We start from the raw sequence: 19,546 nt of genomic DNA, 5'->3' as shown, positions 1-19,546 counted from the left end.
GGCAGATAAAAAAGACATAGAAATTAAGATTGGTTAAAGCAATAAGTTGTTCTACAGAGGGATTGCTGTTATTATAAGACAGCAATGATCAAGACCAAATCACTTGGGGAAACACTGAGCCTACCATTTGCAAAACAACCTAACAACGGTGTATTTCTCTCCATTTTGTACATTTAAGCACTCTAGGATAATGTGTATTAAGGGGCTGGATGAAAAATGTTATGAGATACAACTTGAGCTGTGCTTTTTCTGTGGCAAGTTGGCTAAGTTTTAGATGCAAGTCAGCCATGTTTTGATGAATGGAAATCCTCCAACCTTAAGTTCAGTTTTTATCTATAAAGTTCTGAACTTTATCCCTTCTATTCACTCAATGTTCCATCCATCTCTCCCACCTTTTTATTTGTCTTTTTTCCTTCCTATCTTCTTTCCTTTCTTTGTTCTTTCTCCTATTATGTTATAATTTAATAAATTCAGTTGTACTACTGTTTGAAAATGTCGGTGGGCTGTTGTTGGGAAACTTGATATTTACTGAGGTGGCACTGGTTATAAAAAATAGAGGGAATGAGGCGTGTTTATTTTGCCATTTAACAATAAACAGGGTGGTAATATCAGGATGTTAAGATGTGACACATTGTTGTAATCTGTGAATTAGGTGTAAAAGAAGGACAGCAATGGAGACAAACCCAACTTCATTCAAGTAATTTAAATGTTTGCTGTCGTAAATATGATGACATTCCTCTGGTCGTCTCGCTCACAGTGACAAGGAGAGGAGGTGAAGCTGCCACTGAAGTGCTGCTCTAAAATGACAGCTTATTTATCGTTCGCTTTATCCTTCCAGGGCCCAACCATCAAATGATCCATCTGCCAGAACCTCACTGTCTGCCTCTTATTGACAAATGGGTCACGTTTAACAGCTACTCAGAAACGGGCCAATTACTCAGAGACACAGTAAAGCTTGACCCAAAGCGGAGGTCAGGACCTGCTCTCTACTCCTGTTAGTGTCAGTATCTCAGTGTCCCGCTTCTATCAACAGCTACTGTAAAGGCTAATTAGGAAAATGTCCAGTCTGAATGGGTTCCAATTGGGGATTTAAAGGTTCACAAGAAGATTGTTTTAGATTCACTCAGCAATATACTGTCCTTTATCAGCTCCATTGTACTCAGTTTGTGTTCTTATTTCAGGTCCATTTTAACACAAGGTTTGTAATGAAAACCCTCATGACCATCTGCCCTGGGACGGTGCTGCTGGTCTTCAGCATCTCTCTGTGGATCATCGCTGCCTGGACTGTACGAGTGTGTGAGAGGTCAGTACAGGACTTAATGCATCTAAGTGTATTTCTGGTTTTAGTAATTATGTGACAGTGAGTTTGGATAATATTAGGACATTTAGATAACTGATTGCATTTGGAAAAAAAAAATATATATATGAGGAATGTCTGTGTAGTTATTATTCTTCAGGATTCTAATTCAACTTTTTTTAAAATCTGTTGTGTGTTTATTTTGATTCACCCATCACAGGGTTTGCAAATTTCTTTGTTTACCTTATGTGAATACAAATTATTTTATGTTATTTAAAAAAAAAAATTTTACGTCACTTGGGGATTTTACATTAAATATTGTCTGTGTAGCTCTTTGTTGGCAGGTAAAACAAACATACAAAAAAGACATTTAAATTGTTTTTACTTAAAAAAAAAAAAGAAAAAAAAAATATATATATATACATGTTCCTTGCAAGCATTTTAACTGGACATTTTGACCCAAATCCCAAAAAGTTTGGACATCACTTACATAACAGACTTTGAATCAATGAGTAAGATCATTGTTTGTGATTAGCAAAGATACAAAGCTGAAAAACCTAAGAGTCACAAGCTTCAGCTAAATGGTGAAGATGTAGGAAATGCCCCACAACTTCATTCTTTCTTGTACTTTAGGGTGTACTTACTCATACACAAAATCTGCATCATAACCCTTGCAAATCTTCTGATGTTGATGTTTAATTTTTGCAAAGATATAACTAGGATAGATAAATAAGCAAGGGTGTGGCTTATTATTTTCTTATGAAAGACTAGCCAAAGCCTGATTCTTATTAATATTGCAGCCAGAAGTTGCATTTTGCAGACGATTATCCTAATTCACTTCAGATGTTGGGCTTTCTGCCAATTTCATGTTAAGATCTTTCCAATCACTTTCACACCGAAAACAAACTTAACACAACCCGCTGTTCTCATCCACCAATATTAGTTCAAATTCACTTTTAAAAAATAAATGATTTTTTTTTATATATGCATACCAAAATACAACAACTTTCCTTAATGCACCAACAAATCTACAGCTGTGCTGGCTACTGATCTTGTTTGTCCTCAATTCAGCACCCAGATGTAGGAAAAAACACCTATAAGCGTAGGCTACTCAGTTATAGCTGAGAGGTGTTGTAAAGTGGTTATCGCATGACTCGTTACATTTGAAGGATAATTTAATTTCATCAGTTGTGTAATGTTTCTAATGCGCCATTGCGTATTAGGCGAAATGTGACTGACTGCTTAGATGAGTTCTGATGCTTTTGGAGATAATCTCAGAGATGACGGGAAATGTCACTTGGTTAATAAGCTTGATTAAAAACATCATTGAATGGCTGCTGGGCTGCCCTGTTTCACATTCATCTTTAATTGACATTTGCTCTCCACTCACTGCAAATTACATTCACAACAAAAAAAAGTTTATTTTCACCTAAAGTAAAGAATGTGTCCATTAAAAACTTTCTTGCTCAGTGTCTCAGTACATGTACAGTGTGAAAGACCAATTTTCAAGGTTAAGTTTTTTTTTATTATTATTTTTCTGTTGAATAGGTTTTTGAAAGAGGAGATTATTTTTCTGATCTGTACTGGGTTTGGTAACTATGGGAACTAGAATGATGGAGTTGCAGTAATGTGTTTTATTCAGTGCTGGGAAAAATTGCAGGACACGTGTTTTAGTTTTGACGCCCACATTTACAGACTGAGCCAGTGAGCCTGTTATGTTTTACTATTACTGCAGTGTTTTGCAAAAGTGGTCGCACACCTTAAACGTTTTTCCACGTTATATCACTTCACAACTACAAATTACACTGTTCCTTATTGTGAGCATAAATGACAGACCAGGTTTTCAAAACTTAACGAATAAAAATCTGAAATGCTGAAAAGTTGCAGAGAAGCTGAGAGAAGCGATAGGTTATAACTGCCTCAAACTGTGAACATTTCATGAATTATGAGCTTCTCAAAACAACAAGTGTGCCAAGACACAGCCATCCACCTAAACAACTTAAAAGGCAATGGTAGCTCTGGAGGAGCTGACAAGATTCACAATTCAGTTTGGAGAATCTATAAAAAGTACCACTATAGCTGTATTAATATCAATTTTTAACTTTAACGCATGCGGTTAATCTGAAAATTTAACACGTTGATATTACATAACGCAAATTAATCAAACTACCTATTTTGACCTAAATACCTCTGTGTTACTAACCCTACATATGAGGAGAAACGAACAACAGCAGACAGCAACAGGAGTTGAACATTTTCAACTTTCTTGTGTTGTGTTGCTAGACCCCATGTGCACATTTACGTGTTTAAGCACGAACTGTGCCGGGCGCTTAGCTGGATGAGGACAAGAGACCATCGCTTCATCGCACATGTTCCATAGGAAATGAATGGAGATCCATTTTTTTACTGATTGACAGCCTCTAACAGCAACATACATTTAGTGAAACAATAACACTGCACAACACCCTGAAGAAGCCATCCTCACATGCAGTTGACAGCATCAATCAGTGAGGATGCTTATCTTCATCACTAACAGAGAAATTGGTGAGAGTTGATGGGATGATAAACGGAGCAAAGTATTGGACAACACCGAATGAAAACCTGTTAGAGTTTCCAAAAGATTTGATACTGAGGTGGAGATGGACCTTCCTGCAGGACTTCCATACTAAACATACAGCCAGATTTACAATTGGATTGTTTACATCAAATTATATTCATGTTTTTAATGACTATTCACACACAAACTCCATACAATTCGACAGAACCTGCACTATTTTTTAAATAAAATTGAGCAAAAATGTAACTTTTTAGGTGTGCCCAAAGGTGTGTTTCTCATTCTGGTCCTCAGACTGCCCTGCTTGTTTTAGGTGTTTCTCTTCTGCCGCACACCTGGATTGAATCTGTGGATTAGCAGGCCTCTGCAGTACTTGATGGCTGCAGAAGAGGTCATGCAATCATTTGGATCAGCTGTTCTGGAATAGAGGCACATGTAAAACATGCAGAGCAGGGGGGCCTGAGGACTGGAATTGAGAAGCACTTAACACTTAAAAGCTCAATAAAACACATTGGTGTTTGTCAGTGTAATAAAATAAAATGTGAAAACGTTCAAGAGATATTTATATTTTTAGAAGGTGTCGTATCCACTATTCATCTTTTACTACTAGCTATCTGTTATAAACTGGGTTTTATTTTTCTTCAGGTACCATGACGCTCAGGATGTGACCAGTAACTTCCTGGGAGCGATGTGGCTTATCTCTATCACTTTCCTTTCCATCGGCTATGGAGACATGGTTCCTCACACCTACTGTGGCAAAGGAGTCTGTCTGCTCACAGGCATTATGGTCAGTATATTTTCTGTCCCTCCTCCTCCTGTGTCCCTCACAGTCTCCCCAAGGCGCTGTCCTCACCATGTTCAAAGGTCAGCATATTGGAGAACATGCTGTCATTTGCGAGAGAAATTCTGCCTTGTGTAATTTGGGCAATCCTCTCTGAATTAGCTGCATCTGTGCTTCTGTGTGTTTTGGTCGCGTAGGCGTCCAAACAAGAGCACATTAGTGGTTTGTGTGTATTTTTGTGTGTTATTCGTGTTTCTGTCCTCATTGCATAATGAAGGTCCTACCTTTCAATGTGCCATGTCCTCCCACTCTCACTTTCTCACTACCTCCATCATTCTTTCATTTTCTTTCTTTGCCACTATCTACCCCTTACATTTCATCAAATCTTTTTGTTGTTTTCTCTTTTCTTCTCTTCTTTTTTCCTGTTCTCCAAGGCCACGTGTTTATTTTTATCTGTCGTCCATCTGCTAGCAGTAGTGTTTAAGCAGACAACTTCTACACTCTGCGGGTAAGGTGATTTGTGATCTTTTTTTGTTTGAAGGGAATGAGATCATAACTTTCTTTGTTGCCCTTAAACCACTATTTAACCAAATTGTTTGTGTGCGTTGTGTCATAATTTGTTTAGAAGACCCATGTGTGCCCAAGCTTTTATTTCCTGGCTTATTTATGAGATATTGTTTTGATATTGTTTCCTTGTGATTCTCTATTTTTAAGTCTTTTCTTCTGAAACCACCCAAATGACAAAATGATGCTGTTTCCCCCCCATTACATAGTTGGCACATTTCTTTTTACCTAATGTGTGTGACAGATGTAGTCTGTCTTTATACGTTGTTTTTGAAGGCTTCTTCCTTGTAGAGTGGTCTTTCAGCACATTTTGGTACAGGACTGGTTTAACTGTGTAATTTGAAGGATACTCTCTTACCAGATTCAGACAGCATCTTGACAAGGTCTGTTATTCTGTTCTCCTTTTTGATGGCATGATGACTGGACATGACTCTGCTGTTCATACTTGAACGTGACAGCCATGTGTATCAACTAATTTGTACCCAAGTATGATCCAGACTTGTGGCTGTTCAGTTGTTTTCCTGATATTTTGACTAATTTCTTTTGATTTCCCAATGACATCACTTAAGGAAACTGAATATTTGAGGTGTTTGTCTTTAAATATTTCCACAGCCGTGCCTCTAATTAACACAGATGGTGGGATTTCATCAGAATCAGAAGTAGACAAAGCCATACTATGATATCCTAGGCTTTCCCATATCGTTAAAAGGAAAATATCAGACAGCGAGAATATATAGTGTATATACATATTGGTATAATAAATACAGATTTGGATCAAGAACAGGAATACCTGGTGCCTGACACATATTGGAACATAAATGACTGCATCAAAACAGTTATTTTTAGTTTTGCACATATTGGTATTGCGATGATGATTGCAATTTGATATTTTGTCCAGAGCTAAATGACATGCTAATAAATATCCTAAGAGCTCAGTTTGACATGACTCTTACTTAACTTATCTTTAATAAAGTTAGTTATTCACAGTGACAAAGAAGCCCTTTTATTCTCACTTCCTTTCTCTGTAACTCATAATTCCCACTGTGTGCTCCTGTCTAAGGTCACCAAGCTGCTACACTTCACCTCACTTGTACAGCCTCTTTGTTTTTTTCTTTTTTTAAAATATCCTAGCGGCGCCTCTATTAATAATGTAATGAGAGCAGAGGCAAGGTTGGTGACATTACTGCATGGTGGGACAGGGGTATATAACAGCACAAAAAGTCAGAGCCACAACAACCTCTCATTTTTACACTCCACACACTCAAGAAAAATACAAGATGGCCCGATATTATAACATTATGAAGCCTAGGCGCAAATTCAAACTGGAAGACTCTTTTATCCCCACCGGAACCCGTTAATTGAAGCGACCTGCCCACAATCGTCGACCTATCAACGCTGGACCAAGCCACGTCACGTCCAATCATCGACCAAGTCCCAGCTGATAAGGACCTTCATTCATGGTGTCCTTCGCTCTCCAGCCGAGCTCAACCCACCACCACCCCTTCTCCTCCATTCGCCCGGTCCTGAGGCCCGCACCCTTCTTCAACCTCCACCACCAGTGCCGGGCCCTGGGGGATGACGTTCCTAACAGCATCGGGGATGCTCATCTGAAGCCTATCGCTAACGCTGCGATAACCGTTATCCCCAGCCGGGGCCCGAGCGCCAAAGACTTTAAATTCTGTTTGTCAATAAACTCTTCTAATTGTCTTCTTATCTCCGTCTGAGTCTCTCCAGATTGAATTGCTTCTATTACCATCACTGCAGACATTTTTATAATCCATTTGCAACCTTATTTTAACATAACATGCGTGTTTTGTATGAGGGCACTGAAAATTGAGTTACAGTATTTAAGCCACTTCAGAAGTGCCCTAAGATACGGTTTAATGGCTGCTCAATGAAAACAAGAGCACTACTCAAAAATGCTTGAAATGACTCTTTCACAAAAAATAACACTTAGAAACTTCGTTGAGCTGTGTGTATACTGGTCTTTGAAAATATTCAGATAGATGATTCAGTTTTCTCCCAAAAACAGCATGTGTATTCTTTTATCCTCACCGTATCCAACCTCTCTCTGTGTTTGCCAACTCACCTACCTTCCTCACTTTGCAGTCCATTAAATGTGTGAGCAAACACACCGTTTCACACAAGATAGACACACACGGACCTCTTTTGTTGGGTGAATCATCCAATAGATGTTTGAGATAGAGTAAAACTCTCACCACAACACGCACAGAAAGAGACAGACATAAAACAGAGGGGTGGATACAGATAGTCCCAAGCCCACTGCTACAGACTGGACTGAATACCCCCCTCCACACACACACAACACTGACAGAGAACTTGACATGCACTCTGAGCGTGGCGCCCACACACACTCTTCTGACAAACACATAAACAAGCGCTCCTCAGAGCAGTCGGTGTGTTTTATTTTTGTTGAACATCAGATGGTCATGTTGCTTCACAGGAAAATATCTAGTGGAGTTTCAGTCATGGAGAAAATCAAAGCATAAAGAGGATATGTTTTATTATTGTTTGCGTGTGCCGGCGTGTGTGGATGTGTGTTTGAGAGTTAATGTAATGAGTTTGAACGGGAGAAATTTTCACTGATGTTACTATGACAACACATGAAGGAATATACCATCGTCCAAAGGCTACCTGGGGGTGTTCCAGGTGTCAGATAGAACATGTGGGCGGTTGTGTATTTGTTGTCAGCGGGTGGATGGTGGGAAGGTAAAAAGCTTTCAAATGCTGTGAACAATGTGAGATATTTGTCTTAAATTAAAATACAACAAGGGATACTTGCCTCAATGAATCAAATTATGAGAATGCAGGATCACATTGACAACTGACTACATAATTTGCAGATTTGTCCACAGTCTGTTTTTTATTGTTTTAGTCACACTTAAATGTTTCAAATCATCAAGCAAATTTTAAAATAAGCCAAAGCTAATCTGTGTAAATGCAAAATGCCCTTTTGCAAGAGGTCGAACTAGCCCTAGCCTTATGGGAAAATGAATCCTACACTAACTGTGGTTAACTACCTTTATAGGTTAAACTTTACAAGCCACATCAAGGCCAGGTTACTGCTTGACCTGTAGAATCAAAACAGTCGCCATGATAATACCTATCTGACAGTACAAAGTAGGCTAAACAATCTTAAAAATCACATTGTGTCCCAATATTGGAAAATTTCAGAATACAAGCCAGAACATGTAAAGTACTGCAGGCTTGCATAAATTAAGCTCAGTGTTCATAATTCAGCAATAAGAAAGATTGGGCTAAAACAGAATCCATGGGAGGGAACTAAAACCACTAACAAGTAAAAAAAAAAATGCTTGGTCGACTGATGGCATTTTTGAAGGTGTGTTGTCTTTTGGTCTTTGAGTGAATAGGTTGTCAGAGTTACAATGTTTGAGTTAAGTGACTTGCTATATTTGGATTCTCTGGTACCGGTGATTACCTTTTTCTGGCCATGACCTTAACCTATAATTATATATATATATTAATCAACCCTAAAATCTAGAGCTATTTATACTCCTTCCATATAAAGGATGACAATTAAATTAGTCACTGAGCACTTACACCATAAAGACCACAGGTGTTAAACTGGTGTTAAACTCCAGGCCTCTAAAACTTGTGTCCTGCAACTTTTACATGGGTCTCTGCTTCAACACACATGAATCAAATGATTGTCACTAATTGAACTCTGTAGAACCTGATTCCATGTTGAGGCAGCCTTCAGGCATTTGATTCAAGTTGATTTGGATCAAAAGCTTGTATAACAATTTCAAGACACCAGCCAATGAGGACCTGGGATTGAGGACCCAAACCACAAAATTGTGATGGTTTTCTAAATTAACAGGGTGTGACAAACTTATTCTGACTTATTTAAGAGTCATTCCTAAATTACAAAAAGTTGACTGTCGCAGAGCCCCGTCCAAATTCACATACGACTGAATTATCTGGATTTTCACAAAATTTGCAATGACAATATATAAGGAGCATTTTATTTACTGAAATAATTAAGATCGTAAGTAAATCATGTACAAAGTTTAAGTATTTTTATGAACATAAACATATTTTCTCCCATTTCTGACACTTTCTCCCAGGTATTCCTGCGCTGACTCCAATTTTTATACCCTGGAGTTATGCCTTTTTTAAATGTAGTCTGTAATGCAAACATATGGTGAGTTTTCTTGGTCTTAGTTGCCGCTTTCTTCTTGTATAAACTCTGCTTTGTCAGGTTTAAGAGAATAATTGCTTTTCAAATGGCTTTGTGCTCTTTCATCCGCTAAGTGCATACATTCTGCATTGAAAATAGTTTGTTGAAATATCCCCAGTTTTTTTTCTGTTTTTATTCCCACTGACCTGATTTTGAAACTATTTCCAGTTGGGTTTTTTTGCTTAAACATGTCTGTCTGTCTCAGACTTAGTAGTGTGCACACAAATTACACTAGAATAATCCCTCAAAGAAGGCTTGACTGTTTATAACACACTGGAAACCAAGACCAGCAAAGAGAAATACTGAAATAGTTCTACTCAGAAACAGTCTAGTAGTGATATTTTGATACTGCATTACAAATCTCCCATAATAGTCAGGCTCTTTAAATGTCAAGCTTCTCTTTTGGTTTATTTCTCTATGCTTGGTATAAATTTACTGAACAAAATCTTTCTATAGCCAGATGACTTTAAATCACAACAACCACTGTTGTGAGCTGTCATGTCCCATCCTAGATTCCCCACCTTTTTCCAAACAATTCATAAAGATACCCAAATTACATAGGCTATGAGCTGATAAAGCTTTGACTACTCATAGTTGCAATGGGATTTAAGGTTGTAGTTTAGTGGAAATAAAAACAAAAGCAGACATGTTTTCCCCTGTAAAAATGAGCAGTTAAATGAATGGGATTTGTTTGCATTTCAAAAACAATGTGGATGCGTACATAGAAGGCATGGATGCTATGCGGTGCAAGTGCATTTGACCTATCATCGATAATATAGATCATCCCTTTATAAAGGGATGACATTTAGCAGTTTCCGTCTTTGGAGCATACAGGTTTGTTACAAGGAAGGTCAAGTTTATTTACATACTATTTTTATTGTTTAAGCAAAAAAGCAACTGGAAATAGTTTCAAAATCAGGTCAGTGGGAATAAAGACAGAAAAAAACTGGGGATATTTCAGCAAACAATTTTGAATGCACACACAACTTAATCCAAAAGTGCTTCACAGTTCTTAAAGGTCATTTCTAAAAGTATGTGAAGAGTTAAAGTTCATAACAGTCTTATTAGAAAGATACTGACCAGTTCTGGTTTGGAAGGGTTGCTAGTAGAAAGGATCCTCTCTAAGAAGAATATGGTGACAAAAAATTGGTTTGGAAAGTTGGACCTGAATTATCCTTCGGACTTCTGGGACCATGTCCTTTGAACAGATCAGACCAAGATAGTTTTTTCTGGCCATTACTGCTATATTTAATAAAAAACAATATATTAAAAACCCTGTGCCAACTCTTAAGTACGGTAGTGGAGGGATAATGATCCAGCCGCTTAGGAGTTGCTAAGGCAACCATGACCTCCTCTGTTTACCAAGGTATTATAGTGTTGAATCTAAGACTTTTTGTTCTGCTGCTCAAGTTTGACTTAATCTGGATCGTCAACAGATTAATGAAGAATCTACAGCACAACACAATGGATGAATACAAGAAATTAGGGTTTTGCACTGGGCCAACTAAAGTCTAGACATGATGAAAATCCCATGGTGGGAGCTTAAGAGAGCTGCGCAAAAATTTCTGCAACCATCAATGACGTGAGGTGTCTCTGAAAGAGGAACATTGTTGTGAGACTGGTGAAGACATGACTATACCTTTGCTACAAGCTGTTGAATAGCAGTGTGGGCTGCTGTACGTAATTTGGATACTAATTTTGAAAATTGCGATGACGATATACAGTAAATACTAAACCATTTTCTGACACTTTTCTCTCATTGTGATTTCTACCACTATTTCTGAACTCTTATTCACTAAAAATGCACATCAGTTGTCGGCATTGGGGTTAGTGAAGGTCTCTGTTCAAATGTATTACTGGTAAACAGAATTTGCATGTGTGACAACATAATACAACATCAAAAATTCCTTCTAAGCAATCTTTTGTAGTTGCGATATTACACGCATTAATATTGCGGTGACACTTGTGACTCGACATACTTAGCAGCTTGAGTTTGTACCTATTTTATTGCAAGAATCCTCAACATTCATGAAGACCCTTTTTGCTTTGACTGCACAAGCACAGATGGAGCTTCCCCTCTTTCTGATTGCTGCGTAGACGGCTGCGCCGTACTGGAGGAACCAAAGGGAAACACCCCGACAGGCGTATAAAACAAATCACAGCAGCACAGCCATCATCAGTCGTGTCACTCTGCGGAGATTGCAGAGGGAACCCTGCTGGAATCAAATGGATGCCGGCGCATACATAAATAAACTCCCATATACACACAGAAGAGCACACACACACACTCACGCCATAACAAGTGCATGCACATACACACAACTGGGCTGCCCTGGTGAACCAATCGCTCCCCTACTGATCCTGACCAGGACGGACCCCCATGCAAACAGCGCTGTATTTGCACGTACTGTGACGCTCGTTCATTGAGCGCATGTATGAATGCTCTAAGGGTTTTCCTTTGGCTCTCATCATATTTTATTCATAGCTGTTGTATGAGCGCAAATAGAGTGGATGAGAGCATAGACGTGGGCACTAATGCCTGTTTGTGCGTTACATCTCACTGAAGCCAGCCAAACTTATTTTTGGCAAACCTTTCTTGTCTTTTAAGAGTGTGCACGAATTCTTGGCTCTTTCCTTCCTACACGTTTCAGGAATGCTGCACCTTCTCTCAACTCGCGCTCTAAACTCATGTTTGTCTTCTTCTACATCTCCTTTATTCTCCACCTCTGCCCCCTCCATTCCCTGTGAGATGCACACACTAACAAGCAGGAAGGAAGACACTTGTACACTTTCATTAACCACTCTTAATCTTAATTCATTGCCTATCAGGAGATATGTGACCTCATTAACACTGCCTTCTTCTCCATTTTCCTCCCCTGCTATTTTGCATGCACACACCCTCGTCTCCTCATTCATCCCTCCCTCCATGATTCCATGCTTCACCGTATCTCTTCTTCCTTTCTCCCTTTCTTTCCTCTCGGTGTGTGTGCCGCCTTCAGAGGAACCTGTGAGCACTCAGCAGCCCCATTCAAAACAGCTTCTAATCTGAAAGTTAATTAAGTCTGCCTTTCCTCTGTGTTCCTTCTCCTCTTTTCCTCTCAAGCATGTCTTTCTGGTTGAGAGGCTGCTGTCACTCTCTCCCAAATGAATTTTGTCGTGTGTCCCACGTGGGTTGAGCTGGAATACAGACAAACTGGTTTGTGTTTTACACTTTCACACGTCCTGAAGGCCTCCAAGACTCCGGTGAGAGGAGAAGACTGACACCATGTAATTCAAATTGACAGCATATAATTAAATGAAAGTAGGTGGTGTCGATTCTTGATTTTTTTGAGTTTTTTGTCCAAAAGGAGGTATATTTTTCAGCTGCATATGTAGGGAATATATAGAAAGCATCTTACACCAGATGGAGTGGAAGTGAAAATAGATTTGGCTTGCTTCTCACCGTGAAGAAATGTGGATTTGGAGCAGAGCTGTTATTCCTAATCCTCTCCTCTCCCCCTATTCACTTCTCCTTCTGTCATTCAGCTCCTCATATTTGCCCTTGCAAACCTTCAATTGTCTGGGGTAGCTCCCCATCCAGAAATCTCCCATATTAATGCGTCTGTATCCTGACTGAGTGTTTGTTTTCTCCGCCTCTCTTCTCTCTCTCCCTCTGTCTCTCTCAGGGTGCGGGATGCACAGCTCTGGTGGTTGCTGTGGTAGCCAGGAAGCTGGAGCTGACCAAGGCTGAGAAACACGTGCACAACTTCATGATGGATACACAGCTCACCAAGAGGGTGTGTATATGCCTGGTTTTACTTGGCAATGGGTTGTTGCAGAGAACACAAACAATACCTTGCAAAAGTATTCAAGCCCTGTAACTTTTTCAGATGTTTCTGTACTATAAAAAAAAAGATCTTATTGTATTTTATCTGCGTTTTTGATGGTAGACCAACTAAAAGAGTGCATAATGGTGCTATGAATGAACCATGACTCATAGTTAGCTTTCTTTTTTTTTTTTTTGCAAATGAAACACTCATCTTTGCATATCTGGTTAACTCTATTTACTTTTGAATCCTAAATAATCCCCAGTGTAAACAATTATCTTCCAAATCCACCATTCATAACTGATCCAGTGTTGTCACCTCACAGGCAAGGTCACTTGTTTTCCACTTATGCCTATTGATGCATATTCAACACATTTCAAAGATCGTATTGAAAGGACTGACTCCATCTAGTGGTTGGAGCTATGCCTAACTATGCTTTATTTTACTAAATAACAGTATTCTAAATGCCTAATTTAACAATCGATGTTCAGTTTATAATCTTGACAGAAAAACACAAACACTTTTAATGCACCATTGTACACAAAATACAGGGATTAAGGGGTAAATAGGCAAGTAAAGTTCACCTGTGGTTAATTGGATCTTAGCATAAATCCAGCTGTGATAACCTCAGAGGTTTGTTAGAGAACCTCAGAGAACAAACAGCAACATGAAGTCCCGTCCATTAGTTGTGTACCAATTACTGAAACCCATTTTTCATTTTCTTTCCACTTAGAATGTTTGCACTACTTTGTAGTTCATTTCATAAAAACCCAGTTCGTGCTTGTATAAGAAAGGCACACATTTCTGTTTTCCTGTGGGTTTAGTATTGCAGGATTTCACTGAATTTTAATATCTGGCAAAACTGTTGCATCTTTCACCTTCCTAAACTACCACATCACACCATCAACCTGCATTGTTGTGACAGAGAACCGTGTTATTTGAGCGATAAAAGGTCATCTATCCAGCTCAGCCTGTTCTGCTCCCTCTGTTACTGCCTCCCTCTTTCTTTCCATCACCATTCCTTTTCCTCCTACATGGCCATCCCTCCACCTCCCCTTTCCTTTGACATTTGTCTCTCTTACAGTAAATCCCTTTCTCTCCCTCTTTCTCTTTCTGCCACCCTACACCCTCTCCTTTTCTTGCCCCCTCCACACCTCCTTCCCTTCATCTCTCACTCCCTCCCTCCTTCAGTCCTTTTCAATTTTTCATACAGCTGAAAGACCCAAGTTTTAAAAATAGCTCCCATATCAAATATGTAGGGTACATTATGGCAGCAGGCTTATCTGGGTGTCTGAACGGGGTTGAGTGATCAATAATTTGAGCATGGATAAAATATCAACAAAGAAACAAACAGGCTTTAGAGCTATTGACTTTCACCTCGCCCTCCTGCCGTCTCTCTTCAGTTCGTCCAAATCTGTTTTCACAAGACATTTGACATTTAATTATGATGCACATGATTGGTTTTCTGTCAATGTTTACATATACAAAAGTCCTGAGTCATTCTCCATTTCTTTACAGTTACCATGAAGACGTACTTGTAACCTTACAAAGTGATCAACATTTCTCTGGGCTTTCTGAGGTCATTCCAAAGGATTTCGTGGGATTTTGCTGCCTTGTCGCTTATTTTCTGTGGACAAAGCTTGACTAGTACTGACTCGGCTTTCAGTTCAGCTTTAAGGATTCTCCGATAGATTCTGAAACAATTTATGAGTTCCTTATTAAGTATCTCAAGCTGAAAATGCAAGTTCAGGAGAGTACCAGTCAATGCCATTCTAGGGGTGCCAACACTGGTTGAGTCCTGAGAGTCACTCTGTTACAATATTTAATATTTCAATAACTTGCAACAATAACTGAGTGCTTTGCAAGCTTTAAGGAAAATGGCAATACTGCAGACATTTTTGTGTTGGTGGCTGATGAAAAAAATAAAGAGGAGCTAGACAAAGTAATCCTAAACCAGAAAAAGTCCTCTATTGTCTTGTGTTGTCACATACAAATTTTGCGACCGCCTTTTTAGCCGCCTTACCATGATGTCCCCGCCTACTGTAAGGTGGTACTCGCTTGTAATGGAAAATGACCAAACTGTGTAGACTTGAGTGGAGCCCAGTTGATTTGAGCTTAGCAGGTACTAGTTTCCTAAGCCACATAACTGGGATCTATGAGTCGAGCATAGATGTTAATAAAGTCAAGGGTCCTGAACTCAAATAACTAAAATTATGTTGAACGTTTCATAGCAATGCAAAGATCAGAATTTTACGAATTTACAAGGTGTAACGCAATGAAAAAACCCTTAAAGATCATATTGACAAAATCCATGTGAAAGAAACTACAACAATTGCGTCATTGTGAAAACGTAAATGCTTATTCTTTACTTTTTTGTGTCTTTCTATTCTTTAATCCAAAACTTGTAGGAGATATCTCAATCTTGAGTTTTGCCCACTAATGTTTGATCTTAAGATCTTAAGCTGGTCCTCAGTAACTCTGAAACTATCCATGATTTTCTCACTCTTTGGTTTAGATGTAATTCAAATTGCTGAAGTTTTTAGCAAGCATTAGACTCAGCTGCACTTATTGGAGTTAAAGAGGAAAAACCAGTATGTTGGAATTGTCTTTAAATCTGCTTGGCCAGATGGTTTGTTGTGCAGAACCATCTGGCTGCAGACTGTTTGAAATAGGGCAGTTTTTTGGCAATATTTGTCAGGTGATTGGCTGAACCATCTGCCTGTCAATGTTTATACAGTTAAAGGTATTAAACTGTAAAGAGAAAATCAAACATATCCCCTTCTATGTAAAGCTCCTTGTGTTACTTGTTGGTCTTTTTACTCGCCCTAGCAGAATGTATGCCTCCATAAAAACTTCATTTGTTTTTTGCTTTTTTGTGTGTATGGTTGTTGGAAAACAGAAATTAAGTGTTTTTGCAATAATATCAACACAGTCATGTTAGTTGCATTTTAGTTTGAGACGACAGACAGAATACTTATTTCTGAGTCATGCTTGTATTCGCTTTATTGAGCTGTGGTATTTAGTTATAATAGGTCTTATTATTTTAGGTTTACTATATTTACTATATGGCTGGAGGCTGCAGTTTGTCAAAGTGACTGTGAAACTTAGAGGTGTGATCAAATCATTGTTTTAAATCTGCCAAGTCAAAGGACTCAACCTAAAAGCAGGCCCCAATCAGATAAAGAGTTCAACTTTTGTGGTGTATTTTCCATGGTCATCTTCAAGTTGCTTATGTGGTGATGCTTCAGGAATAAAAGATTTCATTTCAAACTACAGCCCAAGTCAGAGAAACCAAATCATGAGGAAAACTTGGCCCAAATATAAAAAAATAAAAAAAATCGCATTTGATCTCTAGACACAGCCCATAGTCCTTTTAAAGGGTTCTACGCAACACATATCCAATACCATATTTGGCATTCCCCAGCACATAGACCTTACCTCTGTGAGACCAGCTTAAAATCTTAAGATAAATCTTAAGACCTTTTCACTTTTCACATGTGGTCCTTTTCAACTCCAGGTGTCAACAATCTCCTTATTGTGCAACAATCTGGGCCTTTCCTTATTTGATCTTTCCCAGTGTAAAACTTTATGCTTTGAATGTTCTCCAAGGACAACAATATTTCTCTGTGTGATGAGACACTACACTTTCATCTTAAAATGTCACTGATTATTCAAAAGCAAATAAGGACTCCTATTTAGCCACTATTAATCTTGGAAACACTTGACTGAGTTCATGGTTCTGACTGATGACACAGAAACAGAAGTCATTTTGTTTGAAAGGAGAGACAGTAAATCTTGTGTAGCTTGTACTGTCTTTGATTGATGTGTTGTGTTATCTTCAGAAACTGATTTTCCATATTGTTGTGGACCCTCTGTTTATCTCACTTAAGCTGAAAGCTTTTGTTCTTTTTGTGCTATTTAAAATCAGGGTGTCTCCCAGCTCAACAGGTTGACCAAGACATAATACAGGAGAGGAGTAACCAGTCCAGGAGTTTGAGCTTGTTTTGTGGGGAATAGTGAAAGATTTCATGTCTTCATTTGGCTTGGTTCACTTTCATACTGCTCTTCTGAAAGAAGACCAAACTGTCTGGACAATGCCATGTTGTTACAACGGTTGCTGTGCCCTGAATGCCAAAATGTTTTAATGTTCAGTTTAAGACTGTAATTAGATATATTCACATTCTGTCTGCTAAATCTTCTTAAGCACACAGATTAATATCAACAAGATGATAGCTCAGTTTGCTTATTGCAAACTGTTGTAGCAATGTAAAAGCCAGAAACAAGTTTATTAATTTCAGTAAAAATTTACCTTTCAAATATACAGAAAGGCATTCTTCTTTTCAACAGTGATAGGTAGCTCCAGACACATTCTTCCTAGGACAAATACTCTATGTGAATGTGCTAAGTCATTATTTGCAAAAGAAAAACTTAATATTCACTCACTTCTGTAACAGTACTGGTAGAAGACAGTTCGACAAACCATAAACCCTCAATCCTCCAGGAAATATGACTGTAACTGTGACAGATATTAACCTTAAATAAAATGTGGTGAAATGAGGTTTCACAAAGGTTTGACAAAGGATAGTTTGTGTTGCATAACACAAACACAAACTATCCTTGGCTATTTTACATCAGCAAAACCATTTCGTCTCGATAATTCCTTCATTTACTCCTCCATTTGTGATAAGGGCGCGTAATTAATTAAATGTTTTATCTCATGTCTTTGTCTCTGATTGCCTCAGTGTTCAACAATCTCATTGCGGACTGCTCCTGTAGCAGCGTCTGGTTATCACTCTGTTCTGTATGGCCTCCATGCTGGCAGACAGGAAGTTAGCTGAAGTTATACGACCCATGGATCCTTGTGACGCAGTAATGCCTTGGGATCCCCCAGAACTAGGAAGCGAAAGATATCTGGGTTTCCAGCCAAACTTCTGGATTTTTTAAAATTTTTTATTAGATTTGGAAAACTTTTGAAGTCCAAGTTTAAGATTTAATCTGCAGTTAGAGTTGAAGTTCAAGCAGCAGAAGCATTTAGTTTATTATATTGAATCAAAACTTTCTCTTGGCAGTTTCACACACATTGTGGTGGACCTTGTGATGAGCTTCCAACATTAAGACAAAAGAAATTACCCAAAATCCCAAAGTTCTCAAGGTAATTGATTTATACTGGTCCCTCAGGCACTATGGTGCTGTTGATTATAAAGGTAATATTCTTGCTGTAGCTCATCTCAATATTTGTGAAGCTACCAATTGAGTAAGGGAGATGTCATGCAGGCATCGTGCTCCTTCTTGATATTTCCGTCAAAGGTTCAACTACATACGCACCTGTAATTATCTCCTGCCCTTTACCGCTTACAGACCAGCGAACAAAGCTGTTGCATCCTGGTGGATTTACACAACGGGAGCTATTCTCTGTCATATTATCGCAAAGAACACAATCAGCCAGAGCTTTGTAATGAATAATGTAACAATAGATTCTACAACCTGCCATAATTGTACATGTGCCGACACACAAAAATGGCTGAATGTCGCACACACTGACTTTCTACCTCAGTGAAAGTCTCGTTCCCTTTGAAGGATTAACAAGAATGTCAGTTAAATGCCAAAGAGGGAAGAGCTCAGCTGATCTGAACGAGGGGTCGCTGTGTAATGAGTCCTGGGTGTGGCTCTGTACCGCAGCCTAAAATAGTCTCTAGCCAGTCACCTTTGGCAGGAAGGCAACTTTTTCTTAGACATCTGCTTTACAAACTTGTTCTTTTTAGATGAAACGTGTGTTTGTTGATCTCACCTGACGTGGCTCTTCAAAATGATTTGAGTTCTGCTCTTTTATCTGTAGATCAGATTTTTAGACCCAGGCATCAAGAAGCGATGGTGAAATCTGAACATCTTTTTCGGTGTGTTGCTGACAATGAAGGAAAGATATAATAACCTTATCAGTTCAGTGCACAGCGTTAATTTGCATTCAGCACTCAGTGAAGCAAAGGCTGTCCTTTTGATGGGATTAAAATAATGTTAATTAAACAACAGTTAATGCAGCCCTGCTGTCTGTGAGGTGAGAAGTGCTCATGTTTGAAGAGTTCAGCTTTTTTCATGTGGCACATTCAAGGTGCACATAAAAGTATAGCTCTCATCTTGAGGTAGATTTATGTCTTTAAGTTTAACAGCTTTTTTTTATTCCTAGGACTGTCTTGAGAATTAATCTGAACGTTAAAAAAGGTGGACGTACTCTCTGCAGATTTTGCAGAGTAGGCAAATTGTGATTTTTCCTTTTGACAAAACAAAAATGTTTTAGATAAAACTAACTGACTACTTACAGTTCCAG

At 38.7% G+C, this 19,546-nt stretch overlaps 1 protein-coding gene across 3 annotated transcripts in view; it reads left to right on the top strand.

Annotated features, from left to right (window-relative positions):
* Window positions 1-19,546, top strand: part of kcnn3 (potassium intermediate/small conductance calcium-activated channel, subfamily N, member 3) — a 92,612-nt gene that overhangs the window by 50,461 nt on the left and 22,605 nt on the right. For all 3 annotated transcript variants that reach the window (XM_032558698.1, XM_032558696.1, XM_032558697.1), the window contains 3 exons: window positions 1,182-1,303; window positions 4,497-4,638; window positions 13,084-13,194. In XM_032558698.1, the coding sequence (XP_032414589.1) occupies window positions 1,182-1,303; window positions 4,497-4,638; window positions 13,084-13,194 (375 nt within the window). The remainder of the gene's footprint in view (window positions 1-1,181; window positions 1,304-4,496; window positions 4,639-13,083; window positions 13,195-19,546) is intronic.

The sequence above is a fragment of the Xiphophorus hellerii genome, chromosome 3, assembly GCF_003331165.1.
Source record: "Xiphophorus hellerii strain 12219 chromosome 3, Xiphophorus_hellerii-4.1, whole genome shotgun sequence".
In the NCBI taxonomy this organism is placed as follows: Eukaryota; Metazoa; Chordata; class Actinopteri; order Cyprinodontiformes; family Poeciliidae; genus Xiphophorus; species Xiphophorus hellerii.
This window is presented reverse-complemented; position numbering and strand designations above follow the sequence as displayed.